This window comes from Myodes glareolus, chromosome 14, assembly GCF_982192425.1.
Source record: "Myodes glareolus chromosome 14, mMyoGla1.1, whole genome shotgun sequence".
Classification (NCBI taxonomy): Eukaryota; Metazoa; Chordata; class Mammalia; order Rodentia; family Cricetidae; genus Myodes; species Myodes glareolus.
In genome coordinates, this window is record NC_142039.1 from 37,642,182 (window position 1) to 37,669,515 (window position 27,334).

General features: G+C 40.2%; 1 protein-coding gene across 1 annotated transcript in view; it reads right to left on the reverse strand.

The window, feature by feature from the left end:
- Positions 1-11,121: 11,121 nt before the first annotated feature.
- The window catches only part of Nme8 (NME/NM23 family member 8), a 49,663-nt gene continuing 33,450 nt past the window's right edge, over positions 11,122-27,334 (reverse strand). The window contains exons 12-17 of the mRNA XM_048460987.3: positions 24,667-24,811; positions 23,862-23,969; positions 22,979-23,130; positions 18,611-18,755; positions 17,424-17,658; positions 11,122-11,268 (exon numbers count right to left, since the gene is read on the reverse strand). Of these exons, the coding sequence (XP_048316944.1) occupies positions 17,433-17,658; positions 18,611-18,755; positions 22,979-23,130; positions 23,862-23,969; positions 24,667-24,811 (776 nt within the window). The 3' untranslated portion in view covers positions 11,122-11,268; positions 17,424-17,432. The remainder of the gene's footprint in view (positions 11,269-17,423; positions 17,659-18,610; positions 18,756-22,978; positions 23,131-23,861; positions 23,970-24,666; positions 24,812-27,334) is intronic.

Genomic DNA, 27,334 nt, shown 5'->3' on the forward strand with positions numbered 1-27,334 from the left:
CCCTAGCAAAAGTCCCCCCAAGACCCTTTCCCAAGATCAGGACCCAAGGCCAGCATTGATATAACAGGGATCCCCAAAGCAATGTGGCTCCAAAGACAAGGCCACATTTCAGTCCTGCACCAACCTTGGTGGGGCTACAGAATGCAAGAAGCCCTATTAGAAAGTGAGCAAGCTAGCACCTGACCCTGTCGACCCAGATAGATATGAAAAAAGACTTGCATCATTAAGATCCTAGGAAGGATGAAAAAAGTCCCAGAAAGAGCAAAGGACAAGTGGTTTCAGGAAGAGATCTGAGCCCTGGGGAGATGTTTGCAGGAAAGACACTATCCGTAGGGCTACTAAGAAAACAGGGCAGGGGATGAGAGGGTTCTGGATTCCAGTATGGACTCAAGTAGGCCCCCGAAGTAGAGATGCAGCGTGGGTCAAGGACGTTCCCAGGGTTATGGGACTGCCACGCATGTTTCGGATGTTGGCAGCAGGATGGCAAGGGTCTGAGCAAGAACAAGTGCACAGTTTTCAGGAAAGAGTGGGTTTGGGCCTGGCAGGCAGCTCAAGCAGTAGAGCAGTTCAATGTGGGGAAGTCAGAAGCTGTTAGAACCCAGGAGCAGCAGCTGCCTCCGGAGGAAATGAGGTGATGTGGTTTGTATCCCATTACAGAAGCAATGGTCCTTAAGAAGCCCTATCTACCTGCCAGTCTCACCTTACTCCATTCTCTTTACCTGTTGAGCTGAAGAGAGGTTTGTCTTCACAACAACGCCAGACTGCCCAGATAACAGAAACAATGGAGTTACAATCACCTGCCCTGCTTGGGAGGATGGGTAAGGAAGGAGCAGGGAGAGCCAGAGAACCAGATGTCAACCCAATAGAGCAGAACTTGTGAGCAGGTTATACAATGCTCAGCCAGGACATGAGGACAGTAGCTTCTGTGGACAGAAGCAGGCAGCCTTGCTGCTGTCTCCAGTTCCTGCACCTGCCTGGGCACCGAGATGGGCTTGCAGTTTCCAGGTACCAGGACTGTGGAAGGGAATAGGCTGGGATCCCTTCCCTTCATCTGGAACTCTGTTCTCCTTCACAGGCCACTACATCATTAAGAGAGTTCAAAGTACTGAACTAAAGAGCAGAGGAAGGGAGACAGAAAGAATTGGGAGAGGGCGAGGGGGTGGGAAGGAGGCAGGGTGGGCACTACAGGATCATGAGAGGCTCTTCTGAGCAAGCTGGGTCAACCCTGGGATGTTGTACAAGGAAAAGAAGACAGGCTGACATGAAAAGGAACCAAGGACAGAAGGAAGGGAGGAGTCTAGGACATCAGATGCACAGACAGGTGTCCCGGCAATTGGTCCCTGGAACACCAACTGCTAAATCTCAGAAGCTCCTCTCTCAGTATCTCTGTAGCTTTCTGTGAGGCACACAGGTAGGCGGAATATGGTTCCCCACACCGCAGTCTGAGCTCGTTCTCAGTCTCCAGGGGCACCATCTTGGAGAGGCTAAGGACGGCCTGCTGGAATTCCTCCAGGGGCAGGAATTCGAGCACATGTCTGCTTAGGGAGGCTGGGTCCTGCATTGTTACTGTGAACAATGCTCATTAGAAGAAATACAAATCCTTGTTTCACCCACCTGCAAATCTCCATGCCCTGGATCCACTTTGAAGGCAGGGGTGGGGTAAGAAGGGCAAGCAAGAGTAGGGAAGGTGCTGATACTGGGGAGAGTCAGGGAAACCACAATGCCTCTGCAAAGAACAGCAGGCCATGGCTTTGAGGATGGAGTCTTCATCTCTACTAGATTGGCATCCTTCTGAAGGCTGATGATCCCTGATGGCCTGCTTACTCTTACATTATTGCCACCTTCTAATTCAGGATGTACTGCCTGCATCCAGCCCAGAGGAAAAGAGAGCTACCTGCAAGCTGAAGCAGCCCCTTCCTCAAGCCCTTCCTCTCTGTCACTGTGCAAGTGCATCCAGTCTCTTGCTTTTCCTTCTTGAAGTCTAGGAGGAAATACTCAGTGTCCAGGGCTTCCAGTCGAAGAGTCTAGAATTTGCACCACAGTATGCTACAAACCTTGGTAAGTTGGTAAGTTTTCAGGAGCACAAGAGAAGAGGCCTTTTCTTCTAGCAAAGTCATCCTACTGACGTGGGGGAAATGATGTAAGCACATTATGAGGGGTGGTAAGGGTGGGGGCACAGCAGGTTCAAATGAGCTCCACTACCATAATCCAGCCTGTTCAACAGCAGACCTGTGCGGCTATCAAGGTGGATCTCCCAGAGCTACCAACTACTCCTCCATCTTCAGCTAAATGGCTGACCTAAGTCAGATGTCTCCACCCTGCTACACTGCTCACACATGACATTTCATTTTCTTAGGTGTATGTAATTCTCCCACTCCAGCCTTCTAATGGTGGAGGTCTGTCACCTATAGCAAAAACCTGCAGCCCATGTTGTCTGAGTGACATGGATATCCATGAATCAAAAGGACGTCATTAATCTTCATTACCTAGTTCTCCATCTCATTGTCTCAAAATGTCCTGATAGCTAGGGGGTGGAAAAGCAGCTCAGGACACTCAAGCATTAAAGACTACTAAGTGGGTTTGGTTGAACGGCAGCTCATCCATTTGAATCTCACAGCCCCAGAGAAGAGGGCTGGGGGAGCCAAGAGGAGCCAGGTATGAAAGCAGACCACGTTGCCCAGAAAGGTCTTTTTCCACTCAGTGCCCAATGTCCACATGTGGAAAACTAACCCTCCTCCCTCAGACACCCAGGAAAATGTTCCCAGTAGAAACCAGTTCAAGATCCAGAAATGAACCAGTACTCATGAGAATGACATCCATTTTAAAGGGCAAATGTTCAAAGTTAAGGTTTATTTATCCTTGAGCACAAATCAATGAATCAACTGATGTCCAATGACACGCAACCCACAGAAAATGTCTGCTCCTGTCAGTTCATGCTATTGGCCAGCCTGGTCATGGCCTCCTTTAGAGTCATCCCTCCCTATTCCTCCCTCAGTTATTCTTCTATTCCTCAGAAACATGCTGAGTCTTTTGCTTTAGCTCTAATTAGTTCAGCTTGAACCTGCTGGGATGCCCAGAGCCCTCTCCCTCTCCTCCATCCACACTGCACAGTCATACCTGACGCCGATGGGGGAGCACCTCAGGCTGTTGCTAGTAACACAAGTGTCCAGTATCCTCTGGGTTCACTGAAGGTGATAACGGATAAGTCTCCTGTCAATCACTAAGTTCTAGCCACTGCATAACAGAAAGGTAAAGTGAAATCATGCCTGCCATGGGACTCCTTCAAATCCTTGACCTCTCTGCAGGGACTCCGATCCTGGCACACCGTTCTTTAGCTTATCTCCATGACTCTTTCAATTCTGGGGTCTTCATTGCTACTGGAGCTGCATGATCACTAGTGGGCGCTCGTGTGCTCTCACTGCTCTGCAGGATCTGTCATCAAAACTTATACACACGACCAAGTTTGGCAGCCAGCTTGAGATGCAGCATTGATCAGCCCCCACTAGATGACAGTTCTGTGCTGACCCCGAGGAAATACTTCCAGAAGATTTCAGCTCAGTGACTCTGGTCTCTTGTTAATCCCACTGGATTTGTCATCCTCAGGTAACCAGCAACAATCGTCCCTGGAAAGCAGAGGTATCACTCCAGTGGTGCTGGCCTCTTGCTCATCATAACTGATTCTTCAGCCCCAGCAGATCGGAAACCGTTAACCCGCACACAAAACGCGAGAACGCTCCTCAGTGAAGCTCAGGTCAAGTCCTTCATGTGTCACCAGTGGAGGGCAAGCTCATGCCAGAAATGACTCTCCAACCAGGAGAAAGGAAGAGTCTGGTTTATAAAACTATAACTATGTCATAGCAGGGGCAGGCCAGGGAGACAGGAGTTTCAAGTTTCCATTAACAAAGATTTTTAAAACTTTGATGGGTTAAAATAAATTTTGTATCGTAAAACAATGAATCCTTCAAAACTGCAAGTAAACTGCAGGAGAATATTCTGTTTAGCAAGATGTGGTTAGCAGGGATGGGGAGCTGTGGGGAGGGAGAGGGAGGAATTAATGTAGAGGCCAGAGAGGAATGCTGCTTGCCATATTTCTCTTGCATGGGTTGCTCAGCTTGAATTTTTATGCAATCTATGAACCTACCCACAGTGACTGGGCCCTCTCACATCAATCATTGCAATCAATAATCAAGACAAAGTCTCACATACTTGCCTACAGGCCAATATGAGGAAAGACTCTTCTCCATTAGGGAATCCCTCATTTCAGGGAACTCTAGTTTATTTAAAGTAGAAAACAAAACAAACAACAACAAACCAAAAGCAAACAAAGCAAAAATCTCACACTAACAGCCCAAGAAGAAATGGTCTTTCTATGTGCTGTATATGAAATCTTTGTACAGACAGCACCATGTATATATGCAACTGGGCTTAGCTTGCCATCTGCTGGCAAAATGTGATAGTAGTTTTAGGGGAGCTCTCATATTTTCAAAGTTCTGGGCCACCTTTCAGGCAATTACAATATGCTACAGAGTAGGATCATGTAATAGCACCTGAACATATCCAGGCTGTGAAACAGAGGTCAGGGGTGCCCAATGTGATGAGGTGCGTAAAAGAAGTGTGGAGAAGATTTTTACTCTACTTCTTTCTCAGCGCAATCCATAGACAGTCAATGTTTGATTTGCATTGTTTTTTTTTTTAAAAAAAATGTACTTGGTGATCCAGAGGGGTGGTTCAGCAGTTAAGATCATTTGCTGCTCATTGCAGAAGAAATGAGTTCTGTTTCTGGGACTCACAGTGACCTGTCACACTACCTTGAGAGCATCTGACACTCTCTGGAAACTCATTTGGGCCTTGTTGGAAACCCATGTACATTCACATACACATTAATAAAACAAATCATTTATTTATATTTACCTCTTTCAAGAGAAGGTTTCTCTGTGCAGCCCTGGCTGTCCTGAAACTTGTTCTGTAGGTCAGGTTGGCCTTGAACTCAGAGACCTGCCTGCTCTGCCTCCTGAGTGCTGGGATTAAAGGCATGCACCACCAAAGCTGGCTAAAACAAATTGTTTAAAGTGCACATAGGGCCTTTTAATCATTTGATTAAATGGTTTTTCTGCAGGGCAATAGATGGGGATTTAATTGCATCCTTCTACATGTAGACATAAAGTTTTCCAGCACAATGTGTAGAAGATGCATTCTTCTGTCCAGTGTGCATTTTTAGCATCTTTGTCAGTTATCACATAGCTGTTGTGATGGGCACTCACTCTTGGGTTACATTGATCTACATTTCTGAATTTCAGTTCACTTCGTCATCTTGCTTAACCAGCAATTCTGAATCCTTGAAAAGGTTGATAAAATGCTGTGCTTGCATGTTCATATTTCTCACCATGTCACAAAAATTTATTCATTAACTTGTTCCATTGCCTAACATTTATCAATTGCCTATCTGTTGAAAGCAAGCAATCCAATTAAGAAACAAGCTATATTCAGCCGGGTATGGTAACAAATGCTTTCAATCCCTGCATTTGGGAGGCAAATACAGGCAGATCTCTGAGTTCAAGGTCATTTTGGTGTGCAACTTGAGTTCCAGGACAGCCAGGACTACACAGAGAAACCTTGTCATATAAAACAACAGCAAAAAGACTATAGTACAGAATAGGATACAGCCATTCTATATGACCCAGCTATGTATGCGGAGACTGCTCTTTCATTTCCCAGCCATCCAGACCAGAATAATCACACAGAAACTATATTAATTACAACACTGCTTAGTCAATGACTCAGGAGTATTTCTAGCTAGCTCTTACATTATGAATTAACCCATTTCTATTAATTTGTATATTACCATGAGGCTGTGACCTACTGGTAAAGGTTCTGGGCATTTTCTCCTTCAGAAGCAACATGGCGTCTCTCTGATTCTGTCAATTCTTCCTATATATCTCTTCCAACCTGGCTATATTTTACCCTGCTGTAGGTTGAAGCAGCTTATTTCTCAACCAATGGTAATAAAACATATTCATAGCATACAGGGGGAATCCCATATCATTTCCCCTTTTCTTTCTAAATAAAAAGAAAGGTTTTAACTTTAACATAGTAAAATTACATATAACAAAACAGGTTAAAGCAAGAATTTCAGTTACAATATTTAGTCTATCTGTACCTGGCAAACCTAAAGAAAATATACTATCATCTATTTTATCTTTGTGAGTCTAAAGTTTCATATCTAATTTATCTTTTATCACAACTAAGGAAAACTATAATTATAACTATCCTTCAACTCCATCAGAGTCTCCAGAAGGGTATAATATTACCTACGTAAACAGGAAGTGCATTGTAAACAACTTCCAAAGTTCTAGAATTGACAGGGACATCTTGCTGCCTGGACAGTTACCCAAAGTTCCTATGTAATGTTGAGGCAACCATCTTCAGCCTACAGACTCATAGTATCTGGCAGGCTTTTCCATGAAGTAGGAAATTTGAAAGACTGTTTGCCTATATTTGCAGTATGTCAGTCACTTTCCAATTCTTGACATATACTCAAAGGATTCAGTATTCTGCTTCACAGATGCTTGCTCAGCCATGTTCATTTCTACTCTGTTCACAATAATTAGAAACTGGAAACAACCAAAATGCCCTTTGACTGATGGATTGATAATGAAAATGTGACACATATACATAATGAAATACTATTCATCTATAAAGAAAAATGAATCATGAAATTTGCAAGACAATGGATGGAACTGGAAAATATTACATTGAGTGAGGCAACTGAGCCCCAGAAAGACAAGCACCATATGTTCTGTCTTACTTGAGTATCTTAACTCTGCTGGTTAGTTTTATGTCAACTTGACATAAGCTGGAATCATGTCAGAGGAGGGAACTTCAATAGAAAAAAATGCCTGTATAAAATCATGGTATAGTCAGGCCTATAAGGAAATTCTTAACTAGTCCAGGAGGAGCAAAGATTTTCATATCAAGCCATGAGGAATAAACCAGTAAGCAATACTCTTCTCTTACATCTGCATCAGCTCCTTCTATAGAGATGAATACTCTGCACTGGAATGGATCTTGATTTATTGACACACATGTTGTTATATGTATAATTTCTGCTCTTGATTAAGAGTTTGTGTTTGTGCAACTCATTTAAAATTTAATGTATAATTAAAACTTACAGGTTAACAAATAATCATCTATACTAGTCTAGCTTGTAGTCATGTTAGTTGGGTTTTCTAGATGCATACAGATATATTTCAGATGGATAGATAATCTTCAAATCTTTCAAAGACTAACATTTAAAAATGTTTTAAGACCCTAGGACTTTTCATGACAATGAGACACATCTGCTCCTGGCAGCACCAATCTACTTCAGGAGGATGATGAGCATCAAAGAGGTTCCTTTATGGAGTTGGTTAGCCATTTGGGCAAGAAACTGCTCTGGCCTGGACTGCTTGATGTTATACAGTATGAACTGGACATGTAGGACCCACAGAAAAATGACTGCTGAAGTTGCCTAAGGAAGGTGAGACAGTCCTTCAGGGTTCCTGCTTCATGAAAGAGTCTGTCTGTTGTACATTCTGCAGGACACAGAAGGAAGTTACTGACAAACTGCCAATATAGGCGGAATTTTAAGATTTCTTACTTCATGGAAAAGTCTGCTGATACAATGGGCCTGTAGGCTGAAGATAGATGCCTGAATGTTACAGAAAAATCTTGGGTGACTGTCCAGGCTGCAAGATGTCTCTGTCAATTCTAGAGTTTTAAAAGTTGCTTACAATGCACTTCCTATTAACCTAGGTAATATTATATCCTTCTGGAGTCTTTGATGAAGTTGAAGAATAGTTATAATTATAGTTTTCATTAGTTATGATAAAAGATAAAGTAGATATAAATATTGTAACTGTAAATATTGCTTGATATCTTTTTTGTTATATGTAATTTTACTATGTTAAAGTTAAAACCCTCCTTTTTATTTGAACAGAAAAGGGGAAATGGTATGGAAAGTCGTTCTGTCTATGTGTTGCTTTTACTAGTTAATGAGTAAAGCTGTTTTGGCCAGTGGCTTAGCAGAATAGAGCAAGGTGGGAATTCCAATCAGATAGATGTAGAGAGAGGGTAGGCAGAGTCAAAGAGAAGCCACAAAGCCTCTTCAGGAGACAGGTGCCAGACACTGGATGGAACATTGTAGGTAGGCCACAACCATGTGGCAATACACAGATTACAAGAAATGTGTTAATTTCAGATATAAGAGCTAGCTAGAAATATGCATAAGCTAATAGACCAAGCAATGTTTTATTTAATACAGTTTATGTGTGATTATTTTGGGTCTGGGCAGCCTGGAAACAAACGAGCAGCCTTTGTCTACAAGCTCTTGGCTCCGGGTCCAAGCTCCATTTCAGTTCCTGTTTTGGCTTCCTTCACAGGACTGTTACTTAGGATATAAAAGCCAAATAAGCCCTTTCATCCCCAAGTTGCTTTTTGCCATGATGTTTCAGCACAGTAATAGTAGCCCTAACTAAGACACTAGTTCTGAATAGATGTGAGTATAGAAGCTGGAGTAATTGCAGAAATCAAAGAAAAGTAAAAAAGGACCAGGAGATAGTAGAGCACAGGTGACTGGGGAAAAGGAAAAGGGGCATTTTCACTGGATGAGGAGAGGGAGAGAGTGGACACACTGAGGGTGTTTGGAAAAGCCATAGGGTAAATTATTTTATGTTTACTTGAAAATACATACCTGTAAATCAATGTATGTGTATATACATATATAATATATACATATATTCAAACAAAGTTATAACACTTGGAGTGATAATGCTTCCCCCAAAAGTTGTTGACCATCTAATAAAAATGAATCGTACCAGATAGAGAAAACACCCCTTCCAGTTGTGATCAGGGAAGTCCAAGAGACTCCTAGACAATAATTGCTATTATCCTTGGCTACCCCCCAGAATTTGGTAAGACACTAGTGCTGAAGAAACTACAAACCTCAGACATAGGCCTTGAAGGAATAGAGCTGGAACTGACTTGAAAGTCTCTTCCCTGAGGATTCTTATAGCATCTATAGGTGCTGTATAAGTTACCACGGGAAAAAACTAATCAATAAACCCATATATAAAGTCTATGAACCAAAACATATGCCCAAGCATGTGACACTGGCACTTAAATTTTGGGGGTAGTCAATAACCCACTAGTTAAACTTAAATCCCACTCAATAGGTGGGAATTTATGCCTGCTACTATAAACCAAGTCAGGAACTTGTAGATGGACAGGTCACAGCCCCTAGAGGAGAACTTGAATATTATCACTCTCCTAAGTCAGTATACTTCCTAACTGCATTCTAATATTCAATATCCAATGACTTATACTTGTGGACATAGATAAGTGAATTTGTTACTATTCACTAATCAATGAATCTTCTTTTTGCAGAAGATGGAGATCATTACAGAAAGCCACAAGTAGTCAAAATTCAAAGAACAAGTAATGATGGGTGTCCGACACCAACTGATATATCTGAAACTAAATCCATACACCTAAGTCTCCAGGAACATCTAATCCAGTAAGGGGGGTAAAATACTTGTTAAGAGCCAAAGGACCAGCAAGCCTTCTAGAAGATTGTATCTTCTAGATACAACAGAGAATCTGTATCCATTAAAATTACAACAATATCGTCACCTAAACTAGACCTGAGAAATGACATCAACTGACATGCCAACATATATGTGGGGGGTATATCACAAGCCCTACGCTACTCCAGGGACCAGCACCCCGATCTGTCATCCAACCTCCAGTGGTCAGCCCCAAACATGTATACATCAAAGCAATATCAAATGGAACCAGCAGGTTTTATATTTATAATATTTATAAATTTATAAGTATACATATATATATATATAGTGTGTGTGTGTGTGTGTTTGTGTGTGTGTGTGTGTAGTCGTGATTGTCTTGGAACTCACTCTGTAGACCAGGCTGGCCTTGAACTCATAGAGATCTGCCTGCCTCTACCTCCCAAATGCTGGGATTAAAGGTGTGTGCCACCATTGCCCAGCATATTATGTACAAAAATTAATGAAGTGGTCATGAATTTGAGGTGGAGTTGGGCTATCATGAGAAGAGTTGGAGGCAGAAGAGGGAGTAGTAAGAATGATGTAAATACAATACTCATGTGACAATATAAAAAATAAGTTAAAATTCACTTGAAATTTAAAAACAAGAAACATTTTCCTTAACAATTCTCACATAACTCTATTTTACATAACGAAGTACCACTCACAAGTATCACTCAGTAATATCAAGCAGTGCCGGAGCACCAGTTTTCAAGTGAGTCACCTATTACTAACATCAGATGGAATGGGTCATAGAACCTGCTAGCTCACTTGCCAGGGCACTCTTGAGTGGACTGAGAAGGGGGTACACCTAGCGGCTGGGAGCTACAAATGAACCTGGGTGTAAGCTCGGGAGCCATTCACTGCAAGAAATACCAGGCCGTTTCACCTGAGAGAGGAAAAGAATAGATGGAAATTTTTATTTACTTCTGTCTTTTCTCTACAGAATAGTGTCAGCATCATACCTTCAGGGAGCTAAGAGCACTGTCTGCACAGTCCCCTAGTGACATTGCAAATTAAATAAGTCTCTGGCACTGGGGAGATAGCTCAGGGGTTATGTGCGCTAATTGCTCTTGCAGATGACCTGGGTTTGAATCCCAGCATTCACAGGCAACCATTTATAATTCAAGTTCTAGGGAGCCTGATATCCTTTTCTGAACTCTGCAGGCACCAGGCATATACACAGTGCACATATAAGCAGGCAGGCAGAATGCTCACGCACACAAAATAAAACAAATCTTTTAAAAATTGGGGGGGAGTTTTTTAGTACATATTCCAGCTTCTTAGACTTTCTGGCTGCAACGTTTATTGTCAAACATATGGGCACCCTGCAACTGTTGGAAGCTTGCAGCATTCTCTCTCAAGTCTCTCCTCTTTAGGCTGCATCCACACTAGACTTCTTTCTAGCTCGTGTTTTTCCTTACCTTTTGTCATATCTAGCCATACATCCTTATAAAATCCACGCTTATGGATTTTATATATGTCCTTATGAAAAAAAATAAACATTGAACTTGTTTGGGGGGCGGTTACAGTTTTATTGTTACCAGGCATAGACATGGCAATTTTCATCATGACGTGTTTCTTTCTTGGAGGAATTTAGGTAATTAGTTTTCATAGAAAGCTGTGTTTTATGGTTTTATGTTGATGAAAACTTTATTATCTTCTCAAACTTCTGTGAAAAGAAAAACATACTTAATAATATAAATGCCAATGTTCTAGACATTTGTAGGTTTTTCTGGCCCCTTCATTTTGGTTGGCTCTCCTTCCCACTCCATCTCCCTATTCTCCCATATTCTCAACTTAAAATTCTCCAACCCCAGTGTTATCTCCTCTACACATTACCTACGATCTGATCTACTATCCGATCTTTCTTAAGGCTCCCCCCGCCCCAGAGGCCTTTTCCCAGCTTCCATCATCTGCAAGAACTCTAAACTGAACACACAAAATAATGCTATAAAGCTGCAATGACGTATGGGAGAAAACACGCGCTAGTTTCTCTCTGCCTGGGTTCCCTCACTCAGCATAACTTTTTTCTTTCTGGTTTCACCATTTGTCTTCAGTTTTCATATTTGTTTACAACTGGATAGAAACCCTACTGTGTATACATAACCACATTTTTGTTATCCATCACCAGTCGGTGGAAATCCACACTGATTCCATTTCCTGGCTACTTTGAATAAAGCAGCAATAAGTGTGAGTGAGCACGTATCCTGGCAGTAGGATGTACAGTCCTTTGGGATATGCTCAGAAGTGGAATAACTGTATCTTATGGTAGCTCTACTTCTACCTTTTTGAGGAATCTCTACACCGTGTTCCCATGGAGGCTGTATTCCTATCAAGAGTGAATGAGGACTCCTCTTTTCCCACATCATTGCCAACATCTTTAAAGATTTAATTTGTTGATGATAACCTTTCTGATACGGGTGAAATTAAATTTTAAAGTAGATTTCATTTAAAAATGGTTACATCTGTTGAACATTTTCAAAAGTGCTAGTTGGCCATTCATATTTCTTTTTTTGAGAATTCTTTGAAAAAAAATCTGTAGCTTGTCTTTTAATTAGGTAGTTCATTTACTCATTTACTTTTTTTTTTTTTTTAGTTTTCTGTATGCTCTCGATAGTAATCCTTGCAGCAAGCTTTCTTGCCAGACTATCTAGTCCCTGAGTAGCTATTTTAACTCAAATTAAGCTAATTCTATTAATCTGTTTTCTCACTATGGCACATTCAACTTGCTCTGAGACTGTTGGTGAAATCCCCACGCCTAGATTCTTCTCGAGTTTCTCTCTTTCTCTGGAAATTTCACCTATTCCTTCCTGCCTAGTCATTGTTCATTTCATTCTTTATACAGTCAGAGGCGCTTTAGGTAGAGACACATCTTTCCAGTGTAAACACAAATTCCACAGACTCCTCTGCCAGCTGCACAGCTTGTGAAGATTTTCTCACATTTACCTCTTTCTTCTCTTACTGCTTCCTTTGTTGCACAGAAGCCTTTTTGTTTCATGAGGTATCATTTGTTAGTTGTTGGTCTTATTCCATGAGCACCAAGAGGCCAAGTTAGAAGGTCCTTATCTCTGCCTATATATTGTAGTATGTTCTGTACCCTTTCTCCTAGCAGTTTCAGTCTTAGGTTCTACATTGAGGTCTTTGATCTACCTGGAGTTGCTTTGTGTGCAGGATGAGAATCAAGAATCAAGTTTCATTCACCTACATGTAGACATCCAATTTACCCAACATCGTTTGTTGAAAGGGATCTTTCCTCCAGTGTGTATGTTCGTTAAAAATACTGTTGTTGTGATTTCTTGGGCTTAGGTCTGGATCTACTATTCAAGTGATGTATATATGTCTGTTTTTCTGTGCAAGTACCATGCAATTTCTCTATTTATTAATACAGCAGTGTGGAGGAACTTAAGACTAGATATAGTAATAATGCCTAAAACATTGTTCTTTTGGTTCAAGATTGCTTTAGCTATTGGATCTCTTGCATTTCCATGTGAGTTTAAGATTGTTATTTATATTCTATGATAAATGGCATGGAGACTTTTATTGTGATTTTATTGATTACATAAATTGTTTGGGGCACAATGACCATTTTTTACAGTATGGTTTGTAACAATCCATGAGCAAGAGAGTTCTTTCCATTTTTTAGTGTCTTCCATAATTTCCTTTTTCTCAATTTTAAAGTTTTCATCACAGAGGTATTTTCCTAACTTGATTAGATTTACCATAAGGTATTTTTTGTCTATTATAAATGAGATTGTTTCCCTGATCTCCTTCTCATTGAGTTTAACCAGTGGAATATAGAAAGGCCTTTTGTATACTGGAATTTCACTGCAAGTCTTTATCAATTCTAGGAGTTTTCTTTATCTCTGAGATGAAGTCAACCTGACCATGGTTTGATCGTTTTTTTTTTATTTGTTTCTGTATTTTGTTTTCATGTACTGTCTTGTGGATTCTTGCATTTATGTTTATTGGAGACATTGATCTGTAATTCTCCTTTATTGTGTCTTCATATGGCACTATAATTAAGACTGACTTTGTAAAGGGAGCTTTGAAGTTTTCTATTTTTATTTTTTGAAATTCTTTTGAGGATGATTGGCTGTAGTTCTGATTTTTCTGAATTTCTTCATTTTCTTCAACTCTTTGAGTGTATTTATAATTGTTCTTTTGAGTTTCATGTCTTGAGTTTTGTGTGAGTCATGCTTGTTAGAGACCACTACTATATGAATGGTAGTTTGTTTAGGGGTATATTATCTAATATTTTCATATTGCTTGTGTTTTTCCATGGGATCTAGGCATCTGGAATTAGGTAGGTTGTGTCGTTGATGTTTTTTAATCCTACTGGACCTGAAATGGGGTGATTGTGGGTCTCTGCACCAAGTGGAGGAATTTGTTAGGATTATTAATCTGTAGATCACTTTGGTTACTTAGTTTCATTCTAATAGTAGTTATAGTAGTTTTTGGAATTAGTGACCTTAAGATACCTTCCAACTTTTTTGGATTGGTAAAAATTTACTCTGTATTTATCAGTTTGTCAATGTTTCCTACAAGTCAGCTTCAACAACAGCAACACAATTCCTCTCTGTGTCTCCAAATTACTTTTGGGCTTAAACTCAAATATTTTTCAAGCCATTGACACTTTTGCTTCTGTAAGCCAAGACACTTCTTCTTCCTGCTTAAACTGAGTGCACAAATCAGCCAGGGGTGAAAATTTAGGCTATTCATGCCTTTGTTGGGCATATATACTGCACTGGGTGTCTGTAAAAAGTTCTAAATTTCCCAACATATACTAGCACGTCTGCAAACTGTGATTTTATTAAGATGCTTTTCTTTAACCCTTCTCTGACTCCAGAGTATCTATTATTTGCATTTGAGCCCTAAACTTTAGCTGCAAACAGTTGCAGCTTCTCATTTAGGGAGCAACATTTCCAAGCAATGCTCCTGCTTTTCCAGCAGACTGGTTTTCAGCTTAGGTGAAATATACATACAATTATTATTCCGATGGCATCTAGAAAAGCAAAGGCAGGGGAACAGAATAATTTGTAAATTCTGCTCTTTTCTCTGTGGAAACAAAGACTAGGGGCTGACACTGGGAATTCAGTGTCTTCCCATCATCATCCTCTTGAGAAGTCAAGATAAGCAAAGATGTTACAGCATTCTAGAGCATCTTATGTTGCTTTTATAGTGAATCATAATTTTCCAGGTTCCTGCAAATCTTTTCTTTCAAGATTCATAAAAAATCTTTTTTCTGGTGGTTTCTGGTTATGTTCTTATGTCCCACCAGCAGGATAGACACATGCTCCAACATTTTGTTGACATCACTGCATTGGTAGTCCTCTGAAGCTCTCTAGTTCCTGTAACCTGATTTATCTTCAGTTCTGGATATCATTCACCCAATATGACCAACACAGAATCCATGGTGCTTTTTAGAAGGACTTCCCTCTTTAGAACCTTCTGTCTGAGAATTATTAACTTGCTTATGCAGTGACTGAAGACAGAAGAATATCTTTTCTCATTTCTTTGGTACTGTAGCAACCAATTATCAAATCCCACAGGTGCACTGCAGCCTTCTCAGGATCTTCTTCTTCTTTTTTTTTAAGTAAATTTTATTAAATTATAAAAGTTTCCATTTCCGCCCCCCCCCAACACCCTCCCACTCCCCCCACTCCCCCTCCTCCTCCCTCTTCGTCCCCCAGGGCAGTCAGGGTTTCCTGCCCTGTGGGAAGTTCCAGTTCCTTCCCCCTCCCTCCAGGTCCAGGAAGGTGAGTGTCCAAACAGACTGGATCCCCAAAATCCAGTATATGTAGAGGAAACAGGTCCCAGTGTCATAGTCAATGGCTTTTCAGAAAGACATTTCCTGTCTTCTGTTCTTACCGCCATGAACTCATTCAGCATAGGGAACTGTGTATACCTAGCTCTGCAGCACACAGCAAGAGTTGAAATAAAAATGAATCTTAACTGTCTGAAAGAGGCTCTTAATATTTTAATACTACCCCCATAGTAATATTACATAGCACAGAAGGCACAGGAATGCAGCATCCAACAGAGGATATTGGCACACAAGCACCGTGTGTGTGTGTGTGTGTGTGTGTGTGTGTGTGTCTACTTAGAAACTTAAAAAAAAACCCGAAATTTTCTTTTTCACCTCCATATTTCCAGGTATATTTCAATATTATCTTGTCTGATTCCTACCCATGAAACCTATATACCTCACAGTTCTGCCCTGAATTACACACTAGATGGATATCTCCAAATTGGTCATAATACTGCTCCTGGCACCAAAGGAAGGCGATCCAGATGTTAGGAGAAAGACTCACTCTCAACAGAAGCTTTCAGTAGGACGTTGATCTTCTGAGAAACCTCAAGCTCCTCACTCATTCACACAAGCTAAAATCATTTGAGAGGAACCTCAATTTCAAAAATGCCTCCATAAGATTAAGCTGTAGGCAAGTCTGTAGGGTATAGGGTATTTTCTTAATTAGTGACTGATGGGGGAGGGCCCAGGCACTGTGACTGGCGCCATGGTTGGACAGGTTCTGTAAGAAAGCAGACTGAGAAAGATACGAGGAGCAAGCCAGTAAGCAGCACCCTTTGGTAGCCTCTACATCAGCTCCTGCCTCTAGCTGCTGCCCTGTTTGAGTTCCCATCCTGACTTCCTTTAGGGACGGACTACGATATGAAAGTGTAAGCCAAATAATCCCTTCCCTCTCTGAGTTGCTTTGGTTGTGGTGTTTCATCACAGCAATAGAAACCCTAACTAAGACAGAGTGTGTGCTCTTCTATCCCTTGAGGGGCCTTTCTGAAAGGTTTTCTTTACCTCACAGAGTTTTCTCACTTTCTTGTGGACACAGAACCTCATCTTGGCCCAGGAATGTGAGGACAACATTCTACACATAGATTAGTTTGTTACTGGAAAAATCTATGGCATCTATAGTATCTACATCATACAGTAGATACTCAAAGTCTACTTTTAAATATAAGGAGGGAAAGCAGGTTTTATTTTTTTTTAAAAAAAGTCACCAATTTCCTACTCTGTACGTCACATGACTCATGTTCTTGAAACAAGGGAATTTAGTGCCCATGCATATGAGGTAGTGTATTGCACCTGTAGGGTTATCACTCTTAAGGTTGGATTCAAGACCTTTTTAAGAGGAGGGAAACAATGCCTGGTACTGGAAACCTAGATAACTCTTCAATGCTAATGAAGTCATGGTTAGTGAAAGAGAATCAACAACCATTAAATTACTAAAACAGCATAATCCCTAACAACAGTTCTATAAACATTTGTCTTTTTACCCACAGATAAGTGTAGTCTTTACCCCTCATTAAGGAAAGGTTTTTTTTATTTTTTACAAGAGATGGGGACCGCTGCAGAAATCCATAGCCATAACCAACCAAAATGCAGAGTTATAGAGCCTAGTCCCAATGGGTATGTCCACTAAAGACTCTTGAACCTAAGGCTCAGAAAACATTGTGAAAGAGGGAGCAGAGGATCAGAGAATTTGCCTTGAGGTTGTGTCTCACATGAATTGGTTGTCCAGTGCCAAATGGTCAGCCCTGAAAATATATGTACAAGCAATATTATATGTTCTAAACTGCCTATATTTAGGAATACACACACACACACACACACACACACACACACGTATACATACAAATAAGCATGCAATAACAATTAGCAGAAAAAAGATGTCATGAATTTGAAGGAGAGTGAGAAGTAAGTATATGGGAGGGTTTGGAGGTAGAAGAGAGAAGTTGCAATTATAATCTTTAAAATAACATTTAAAAAGAAAACAAAGGTAATTAAAGTATACTCTTTATGGCACATACTCTAGTGTTCTAGTCTTCGGGATTATCTTCTGTGAACACATTATTGATGCTGATTGATGCTTCAGATACATTAGATGCCCCATGGACAGCATTTCTCAAAATGTCTAGTCCATATTTGGCTCTGAGGGAATCTGGGGAGATCAGTTTTGCTTCTTCTGGGTCTACCGGACCCATCATTCGTCTCCATTCTGCAACAGCATTCCACTTGGTCAGGACCATGACTAAAGATGTGCCCCTGCAAACAACAATTCTTTCAGAAGGCAGGCTCCTTTAAGGGTATGAATTGCACACAGTGCTAAAGACAGAATACTTTTGGTCCATCCAGAACAGTTTTTCCTAACGGTATAATCTTGTGCTTTCTTTGTTTTCTCCCTTTTCAACAAGTTTTGTGTTATTTTCTTTAATTCTAAAGAGTGAATGTGAATGGATTTATAGTTTCACTACTTTGGGGACCACACAAACATTGTCATGGACCAAGGACTTTTGTTTCCTGTTCAGCCTTCAGTCTCTAGTCCTTTAAGAGTTGCCTCCATTGCAGAAAGTCACCTTTCACAGAACACCCTCATTCCCTAGATGTGCTCTATCCAGTGACTGTCTGGTACCTGAGGCAAAATGACTTAGCTCAGCTCAACGCACAAACACTTGAATGGACAGTCTAGTTGGTCAGCAGACACTTTGGTCATCTGTAGAGCACCCTGACCTCTTCCTCCTGCCCCTCTTACCTCTCTTTCCTTCCCCTACCCTACACAATCCTCTAAATCCATAGCCTGAATCATGAACTCTCCCCAGGTGCATACAGCAGATGCACCTGGAGCTTAACTTTCTTAGTGTTCATGGTGCAGGTTCTCAGTCATCTTTACTTCCTGTGAAGTGAGTCTCACGGTTTTGTCTCCATTTTACAGGAAAGGAGATTTAAGCATAGTTTTGCATTGGTTAAACAAGAACCTAAACTCTGATAGCTTCTACATGTAGTGTGAAGAACTAAAGAAATAGAAAGAGGAAGGAATGGAAAGGAAGAAAAGATGGAAAGAAATTGTAAAAATAAATGAACTTTGAAAGATAACAAGGTGTCTTTCCATGAGTCAGATTAGATAGAACGTTGTTAAAAATAATTTCTGTTTCCCAAAGTTTCTATAGTGTACAATTACCACTTCTACAATATAAGCAACCACATTTCAGACACTTACGAAGATAAGACTTCCAAGACGTTTTTATAAAACTCTTTTCCTGTTATTTTGAAATAAATTTTGCTGGCATGCTCGGGAATCAGAAGCATTTCTTTCAGCATAGTCAGCTCAAATCCTGCCTCTTTAATAACCTTCAGGATCTCCACTAAGGAAACAAACATTAGGTAACATTGAAGAGCATTCTTTCCATGTTCATGGTAGAGTAAAGATTAAAATACCGGAGGAAAATTCAACTTGCATCTTGTAGCTTATAAATATGCGAAATTGTATAAAATTAGAAGCACCAAATAACGGTCAGAAGATGTTCAGAATTTTAACATGAATGTGCCACTTTGATCAATTGATGGATTATCAAAGGAAAATGGCGAACTCTTGGCATGCTAAGCATGAAGATATATTTTCATCTTTAGGCCCCAATGTCCACGAATGCCTCATATGATCTGTACTGGGAAATAGCCAAGGCAAAAATTATTTCCTGAAGTTGAAAGGCGCTGCTGAGTGCATCAGTACAGTGAGTCCAGTAAGAATCTAATCAATAGCTTGAGCGCTGAAGTCTGCATTCTCCCCATCAAGGGGAACCAACTTAAAGACTCCGAGCATTCTTCTAAAGGAAGAAGAAGAGTGGGGAAAGATGGGATGTGGGGGGAAGGGGGCAGGGGAAGGAAGAAAGACACAGCCAAAGGAAATGGGAAAGAAATGATTTTTCTTTTACTCCAAGTAAAAAACATTCAGAGGTGTTGACCTGAGAGGAAAGGAGAATAAGACCTAATTTATAGAAAACTTGAAGAAGGCTAGGTCTTTCCTGCTGGTGAGAAGACAGCCAGGATCTACTCCAGGAGACCCTCTAAGTAACAAATGTGAGAATACAAAGAATACAACAGAAATGGGCCAGTCCTATAAATTTATCATGAGAAAATGACATTTTAAAGAATAATGTGTATGGTTCCTAAACCACAGTCCAGGAAACAACTATCTCTGGACTCACATGTACCCTTATTTTTAGAAATGCTGACTTTTGAGTTAGGCATGGCCAAAGCAAGGTGCGGTCACAAAGCAATGTGTCATAGTTGGTGTTTCTACTGCTATGATAAAATACCGTGATTAAAAACAACTTGGGGAGGATAGGGATTATTTTATCTTATATTTCCATGTCACAGTTCATCATTGAAGAAATTATGGAAGAAATTCAAGAAGCAGAAAATGAAACAGAAACCATGGAGACATGCTTCCTTCTGGCCTGCTCCCCAAGGCTTTCTCCGTATCATTACAGTTCTTATAAAACTTAGAGCCACCTTTGATGTGGGAGTTCCCTCTGTATGCTGTGATTACCATTGATAAATAAAGGAACTGCTTTGGGCCTATGGTAGAGCAATAGAGGAACAGAACTAGTCAGGGAAAACCAAACTGAATGCTGGGAGAAAGAAGGAGGAGTTTAAGAGAAGCCATGTAGCCCCACTGGAGACAAGTGCCAGAACTTTAGCCAGTAAGCCACAGTCATGTGGAAATACACAGATTAATAGAAATGAGTTAAATTAATATGTAAGAGTTAGTCAATAAGAAACTATAGCTAATGGGCCAAGCAGTGTTTTAATTAATACAGTTTCTATGTGATTATTTTGGGGCTAAGCAGCCGGGAACAACCAAGCGGCCTTCTCACTACACATCTTCCCTGGAGTGGCACTTCCCATAATGAGTAAGACCCTCTCACATCAATTATCAATCGCAAATAAAGAAAATGTCTTACAGACTTGCTTGCAGTCCAACCTAGTAAGGGTATTTTTCTCAGCTGATATTCTCTTCTTTTAAATAAATCTGGCTTGTGTCTAGTTGAGAACACATATTGGTACAATTAACCACTTGCCAACTTGATTCACAAACACAGCACTGTCCAACTACAACCTTCCTGGTTTCTTCTGTCCTCCAGACATCATGGTAACACTAATATCACAATGTCAAATATCTCAACTTTTAAAACTCCCAGTCTTCAAAAACCCAGTCTTTTAAAAGCACCCAAAGTCCCAAAGTTCAAGCGTCTCTAAAGTATCTGCTCTCTCTACAACTTTAAAGTCTCTCTAAACTCAAAAGTCTCTTTAAAAGTTCAAAGTCAGCGGTGAGTGCCCGTCAAAATAAAAAATGAGGTAAATACTTTTTGACTCCAAGAGGGAAGAATCAGTTCACAGTCACAGTTAAATCAAAACAAAAACAAAGTTTCATGGTGTAAAAGTCTCAGTGTTTGATGTCTTAAAACCTATTCACAATTCTCTGGGCTCTAAAGAGACCCTTGTCTTCAAATTTGCTGTTTGCAACACAGGACAGCTTGTTTTATAGACTCAGGCCCACTCCACTCTACACCTGCTGCTGTACTTGGTAGTTGTCCCCTGGTACTGATATCTCCAGAATACTGCCGTCTCTCCTGCAACTGAGCTTCACCTTCACCAATAGCTTCTGAACTCTTTCAGGGACTCTTACCTTGCTGCATGGTAGCAAACCTCAACTTCTCTCAATGACCCCTTCAATTATCACCCTTCTATTGCAGCTGAGGCTGTACTTTCACCAGTAGGTTCTTACTATGCCATGGCTCAACTATTCTTCACGACCCCATTCATGCCTCCAAAATCAGTAACACCTGGAAGACTCCTACAGCTTGTCAAGTTCAGCTACCAATACAAATTACAGCCTTGGGCACCTCTGGACCATGTGTGCTGACCCTGTGGAAATACCTTTCTGAAGATTTCACCTCGATGATGCTGGTCTCTTCTTAATCACTGCTAATTTCTTAGCACCAGTTAACCAGCAGTGAGTCGTTGCCCCAATAAAGCAAAGGTTTTCCTTTTGTGTTATTGGTCTCTAGTCAATTACAGATAATTCTTCAGCTACAGCTGACCAGATGCCACTGATTCTTAACACAAAATATCATACAAACAACCACAGCAGGGTCTTTGTTTCCTTCTGACATTTCACGGGCCAGACCTTCATCATCTACATTGCTCTCAACATTCTTATATGCCAAGTTACCACAGAATGGATTACTAAACTCTGGGCTCTTGATGTTTCTCCAGACCAGAACTCTAAGGACCTTTCACAATCCCTTCTGTCAAACCAATAGTCCATTCTTTGGTACTGATTTCTGTCTTAGTTAGGGTTGATTTTATTTTAATAAAAACACAGTGATTGAAAATAACATGGGGATGAAAATATTTCTTTCACCATATACTTCTGGATCACAGTCCATCATTGAAGGAAGTTAGGGCAGGGACTCAAGAGGTAGAAACTGAAGCAGAAGCCCTAGAAGAGCACTATTTACTCACTTGTTCTCTATGGCTGACCCATCCTGCTTTCTTATACAATTCATAAGCATCTGCCATCTGCCTAGGGGTGGTAATACCCACAGTGATGTCATCCCATTTCCCTCAATAACTAATCGATAAAATGGGTTCTTTTGCATTAGCATCTTTCCTGACCTAGTTATAGACCCACATCCCAAGAGCCACCTTTTCTAGGTAGGTTTTTTTTTTTTTTTTGGTAAAGATTTATTTATTTATTTATTTTGTTTACAGTGTTCTGTCTGCATGTGTGCCTGCAGGCCAGAAGAGGGCACCAGATCTCATTATAGATGGTTGTGAGCCATCATGTGGTTGCTGGGAATTGAACTCAGGACCCCTGGAAGAACAATCAGTGCTCTTAACCTCTGAGCCATCTCTCCAGCCCCCTCTAGTTAGGTTCTTGAACCCTCTTTATGCCAGGATCACCTTTCCTGGGAAAATCACTTCTTCCCATTGGCATGCCTTGCCAAAAACCTCTGTCATCTTCAAACCACCAATCCTAATTCTAGACCTGTGTCTTTGAACCCTTTTCAATGAAAAACCCATTTTTCTGGCCCATGATTCAGGAGTCAGCTTCTCTGGTCCAGTTAAACAGCTCATCAACCAACTTTACCAGGCCTAACTCAGACCACACATCTCCTGCACTTGCCCAATCTAAGTAAAGCTAGACTATCATATGAAACACACAACCAAAAAAAAAAAAAAAAAAGAATTCCACATGCCTGGGATAGATCACAAAAGCAAAGGATCTTATAATTATAAGAATATAATTCACTAATTATATTATATATTAAGGCCACGTTGATAAAGATAATTATTTGAGTAACGTCTAGGAAAATATAAATACATAACTGAGGGAAAGAATAGAGATAAGTCAGGATTTGAAGACTGAATTCAATAAAGAGAAACACTGAAGGGACCACAAGCCAAAATGAGGATAAAAACTGAAAATCAATATCTCCATTAGAAAATTCAGGGGGAAAAGATTCTTGTAGAATGAATCAAGCGGAAGATGTCAGGACTTGGTGATGTAGTACATGCTTACATCTTTGTTCCTGAGACACGTGGGGCTTGATTAGTGCCAGTGTGCTCTGAGGAGGGAAGAAACACTCTATTTCCTTCTCGGCTGCTGCCCTTGAACTGCTTCCATAGAACTGGTTGATAGGGAAACTTCCTGTGGCAAACTGTGCACATAAACTTTGAAAAAGAGGCCAAGTCAAAAATCAAATGTAACAATCTAATGCAACGCAACACGACTTATTTAATTTGCTCTTAAAAAATCATGCAGCAGCATCCATTCCATCTCTAGGCACTATGCAAAAGGAAGTAATTAGCCAGTGACTTGGATCTACTATATCCTTTTGTGAGGTAGCAGACATTAGAAAGGAAACATGTGAACTTTTAAATCCCATTGTTAATGGATATTACCAAGGAAAACCAGAAGAGGGACTCCCTGCATTGAGAAGGCCGGGGCTAGGATCCTGGCTAACTACATGACCTCACTTGGTCAAATTAAAGTTCTCTGTATAGTGGTGTTAAGTTTCATCTTGATTTTTCTCAAGAATTTTAAAGCTCTTATGGTCAATTAAAGATGTTGCAGCTATGAGCACAACTTTAATTGGGGTTATTTGTCATAAAATATGGTTATGGTAGATATTTCTTTCAGTAAGTAGAGATGAACCATTAGTTTGCTTCTTAATTTCTAGGCCCAAGTCAAGCATCCCATTTTTTTCTGGCAAAACCATGGTCACCTTCAAGAGATATGGAGACCATATCTCTATAATAAATAGTCAATAACGCCACCAGAAACAGGAGCTTTCCTGAGAAGCCAGCTCAGACTGAAAACTGTACTTCCTGTATCTTAGACTTAAGAAGAAATTAAACTGCATTACATGAGAAAAGGTAGGGAGCCATGCTGTAAACAATACCTCTCTGTATCAGATGCGAATGCTTCCTCAACAGTTTTTGGTCCCATTAGCCCTTTCCAATATTCCAAAGCATTCGCCCTCAATAGAACAAGAGCATAAGATGGACTGCTGTTAGAAAAAGCAAAACCAAAGGTTAATGAAAGAATGTCTGAGTAGATAATGACATACATAGAACACAAGTGTGTTTGTTGTTAAACAGACTGCAGTATGTCAAACGATTTAAAAGGAGTCCAACATTAATATGTTAGCATCCACTCAAGAGCAATACTTACATGAGCTGGGAAGAAAGACAGAAAGGGAAGGGCAGAATCCCAGTTATTTAGAGTGGTTTCTTCTGGCTGTCATGCTCTGGTTGGATTGTGTAACCTTGTAGGACTTTTGCTTCAGCTGCATTTCAGTTGCTCCTCTAGATAAGAGGCCACTTCTCAGCATCTCATTTCTTCTCCAGGATGCATGATATTCAAGGTTATCAAAATCTCCCAAAGAATAATCAGTCTGCTCAAAGGGTCAAACAGTTCTCAGTTTGGACTTGGTGATGTTGCCCACTCTAGAAGTCTGCATTCAACTCAACTGGAAATTGTCTGTGTCCATAGAACCTATCATTTGTTCTAACAATATTCCAGGAATGGAGAGGAGACAGATATTTGAGCAGAGAATGAGGACAGTAACAAGGTTGACAAAGACATATCCAGAAACTGTTTATAGAATTTAGAAGTTTGCCAACGCCCAAAAAAGAAAGCTTAAGAAAAGACTGAAATGAGTGGACAATAGATCACAATTCTTTCAGACTTAGAACACTGCTTACCTGCACATGAATGCTAAAAGTTTATTAAAATACTCTTCATTCTCATAGTTCTTGCACACTGTTCTGGCTTCTTCCTCTGATAATAATATTTGCCTCTGCATTAGTATGGTAAACCCTTCCTTCTGAATAATGTCCAAAACATCATCTAAATAAAAACAGTCATGACAAAGTAAGTTTCCAACATGCAGATCCCGGCCATAAACACAAAACAGAATTATGAGGTACCTTATGTGACTGATTAGCTTGGTAAATGTAAAAGTTCACAAAACAGCTTCTTATATTTCAATACAGATGAAACTTCTTGATTTATCAATTATAATTTGCTTCAAATTTTCCTATCACATAGCAATTAGTCATAAACACTTGCACAAAAGAGCCTCAGGGAGTAGTTTCCTTTGCCTCACATGTGCCATAGGTATGCAGATATGTGGTGACTTGAATGAAGATGGCCCCTACAGGTTCACAAGTTTGAGTGCTTGGTCCTCAAAGATGGAACTGTTTGTGAAGGGTTAGGAGGTGTTCCTTGTTGGAGGAGGTGTGTCGCTGGGTGTGTGTTCTGATGTTTAAATGCACATGCCATTGGCAGTTAGTTCTCTCTTTCTCTACCTCCAACTTCAGGATCAGATGTAAGCTCCTAGCAATTGCTCTAGCACCATATTTGCCTTCTTGCTGTCATGCTTCCCGCCATGATGGTCACGGACTCACCCTCTGAAACTCTAAGCAAGCACCCAATTAAACACTTTCTATTATAAGTAGCCCTGGCATAGTGTCTCTCTACAGCAATAGAAAAGTAACTAAGACAAGATGGTAGCCTAAATATTTAAATAATTCCAGTATAAATATTGAATGTGAACAGAAGCCTATATTTTTTTTACTTGTCTATTTGGGAAGAAGTAAATTGACTGAATATCCAAAAGTATTTCTTAATCACATTCTCACTAGCTTGCTTCTCTCTGTTGAAGACCAGAAAAATAAAATATTTTTCTATCCTTCCTCAAGCACAATATTGAAATGAACCCATATGAGGCATATGACGTATAAAGAGAATATGCTGAGATGTTGCTGAAAGAGGTACCTAGGAAAATCTCTGTGCTTTACACTGGTTTTCTGCTTTGGATAGTTGAGTACATAATGCCGGGATCTATAGGCACAACTGATACACCAAAAATAAACATCTTAACTTAGAGTCCAGTCAGTATTATGCCTGGCTGATAATTTTTTATAATAAGATTCAAAATAAAAAATGCATACACAAGGACAACCAGCCAGCACTCCAGGTAAGCATAGTTTCATTAGCTGCACCAGTATGATGGGTTGCCACTATCAACTGTCAATCATACAAACCTAAAATGATCAAAAATTGAGACTAAGATTCAAACCAAGGACCAGTAGAGTGGGATGTCTGAGAAACAGTTTCAATTTTCTCTTCCCCCCTTTATCATCATCCCTGCAGCTTCAAACTGCGCTATGGTCCCTGAGCCATGACAGCAATCTGTTACTATCTTAGCTTCTATTAAAATTCATAAAGGAAAGAAAATAGATTTTGTTTAAGGAAAAATATTTCATAAACTCTTCAAAAGGATGAGATTTCTGGCACTGACTGGAATATATTTGCTTTCTTTAGAAAAATGAAAAGAATGTCTCCATTGTCCTGTAATGGGAGTCTGGGACTCAAGTGCAGACCGTACCAAGGCATCTGGTGTGGACAGAGAATCACTGAACAACATTGGACACATGTATGTATGTATGTATGTATGTATGTATGTATATGACACACACACACACACACACACACACACACACACACACACATATATATATATATATATATATATATATATATAGAGAGAGAGAGAGAGAGAGAGAGAGAGAGAGAGAATATTTAGGGCAAGTCTGCCTAGGAATTCTGATAAGAGCACACATGGGAGGAGAAAGAAGTGGAAAAGTTAAGGAGCTTTCCGACACAATAATCAATCAGCTGAAGAGGAGTCATTGCAAGGGAACAAAGAAGCAAGAATCAGCTAAGGGTACTGAGATCCCATGGATGTTTTTGGTTATGTGAATGTACCATTGAATCATGTTTGTTAATGTGTTGGATTATATCCCTGTCGTAACCAGAAAACTTCACTCTCAAGGGAGAAATGTTAGAAGAGAATAAGCAGCACCTGCAGATGAACATCCTTGAGAAGCAGACATGACATACATAGAATAAGGCATCTATTGCGTCATGTACAGCAAAAGTTAACTCCTTCAGTCAAGGATGACGCTTTGTCATTTATCGAGTAATGAGGCATGGATAAATGAAAACTCGTTCAGCTTTCTGCCTCTAACACTATTCTAATCTGCAGATCCTGAAGATCTCTTACTACAGAGGGCATAGGGTTTTCTCTCTGAGGCTAATTCTCACTCCTTTGCTACAGAATCATTTCTACATGGCTCTATTCATGGTCAGTCGTTCAGCTAATTAATCACAGGGTACAATTCTAATACAAAAAATTCGGAAGTGTAACTCTAAGATGGATGATATAATGGGAAGCAAGTAATCCTGGTGAAGCATGTGGTCAGTCATTCAGCGAATTAATCATAGGGTATACTTCTAACACAAAAAATTCGGAAGTGTAACTCTAAGATGGATGATATAATGGGAAGCAAGTGATCCTGGTGAAGC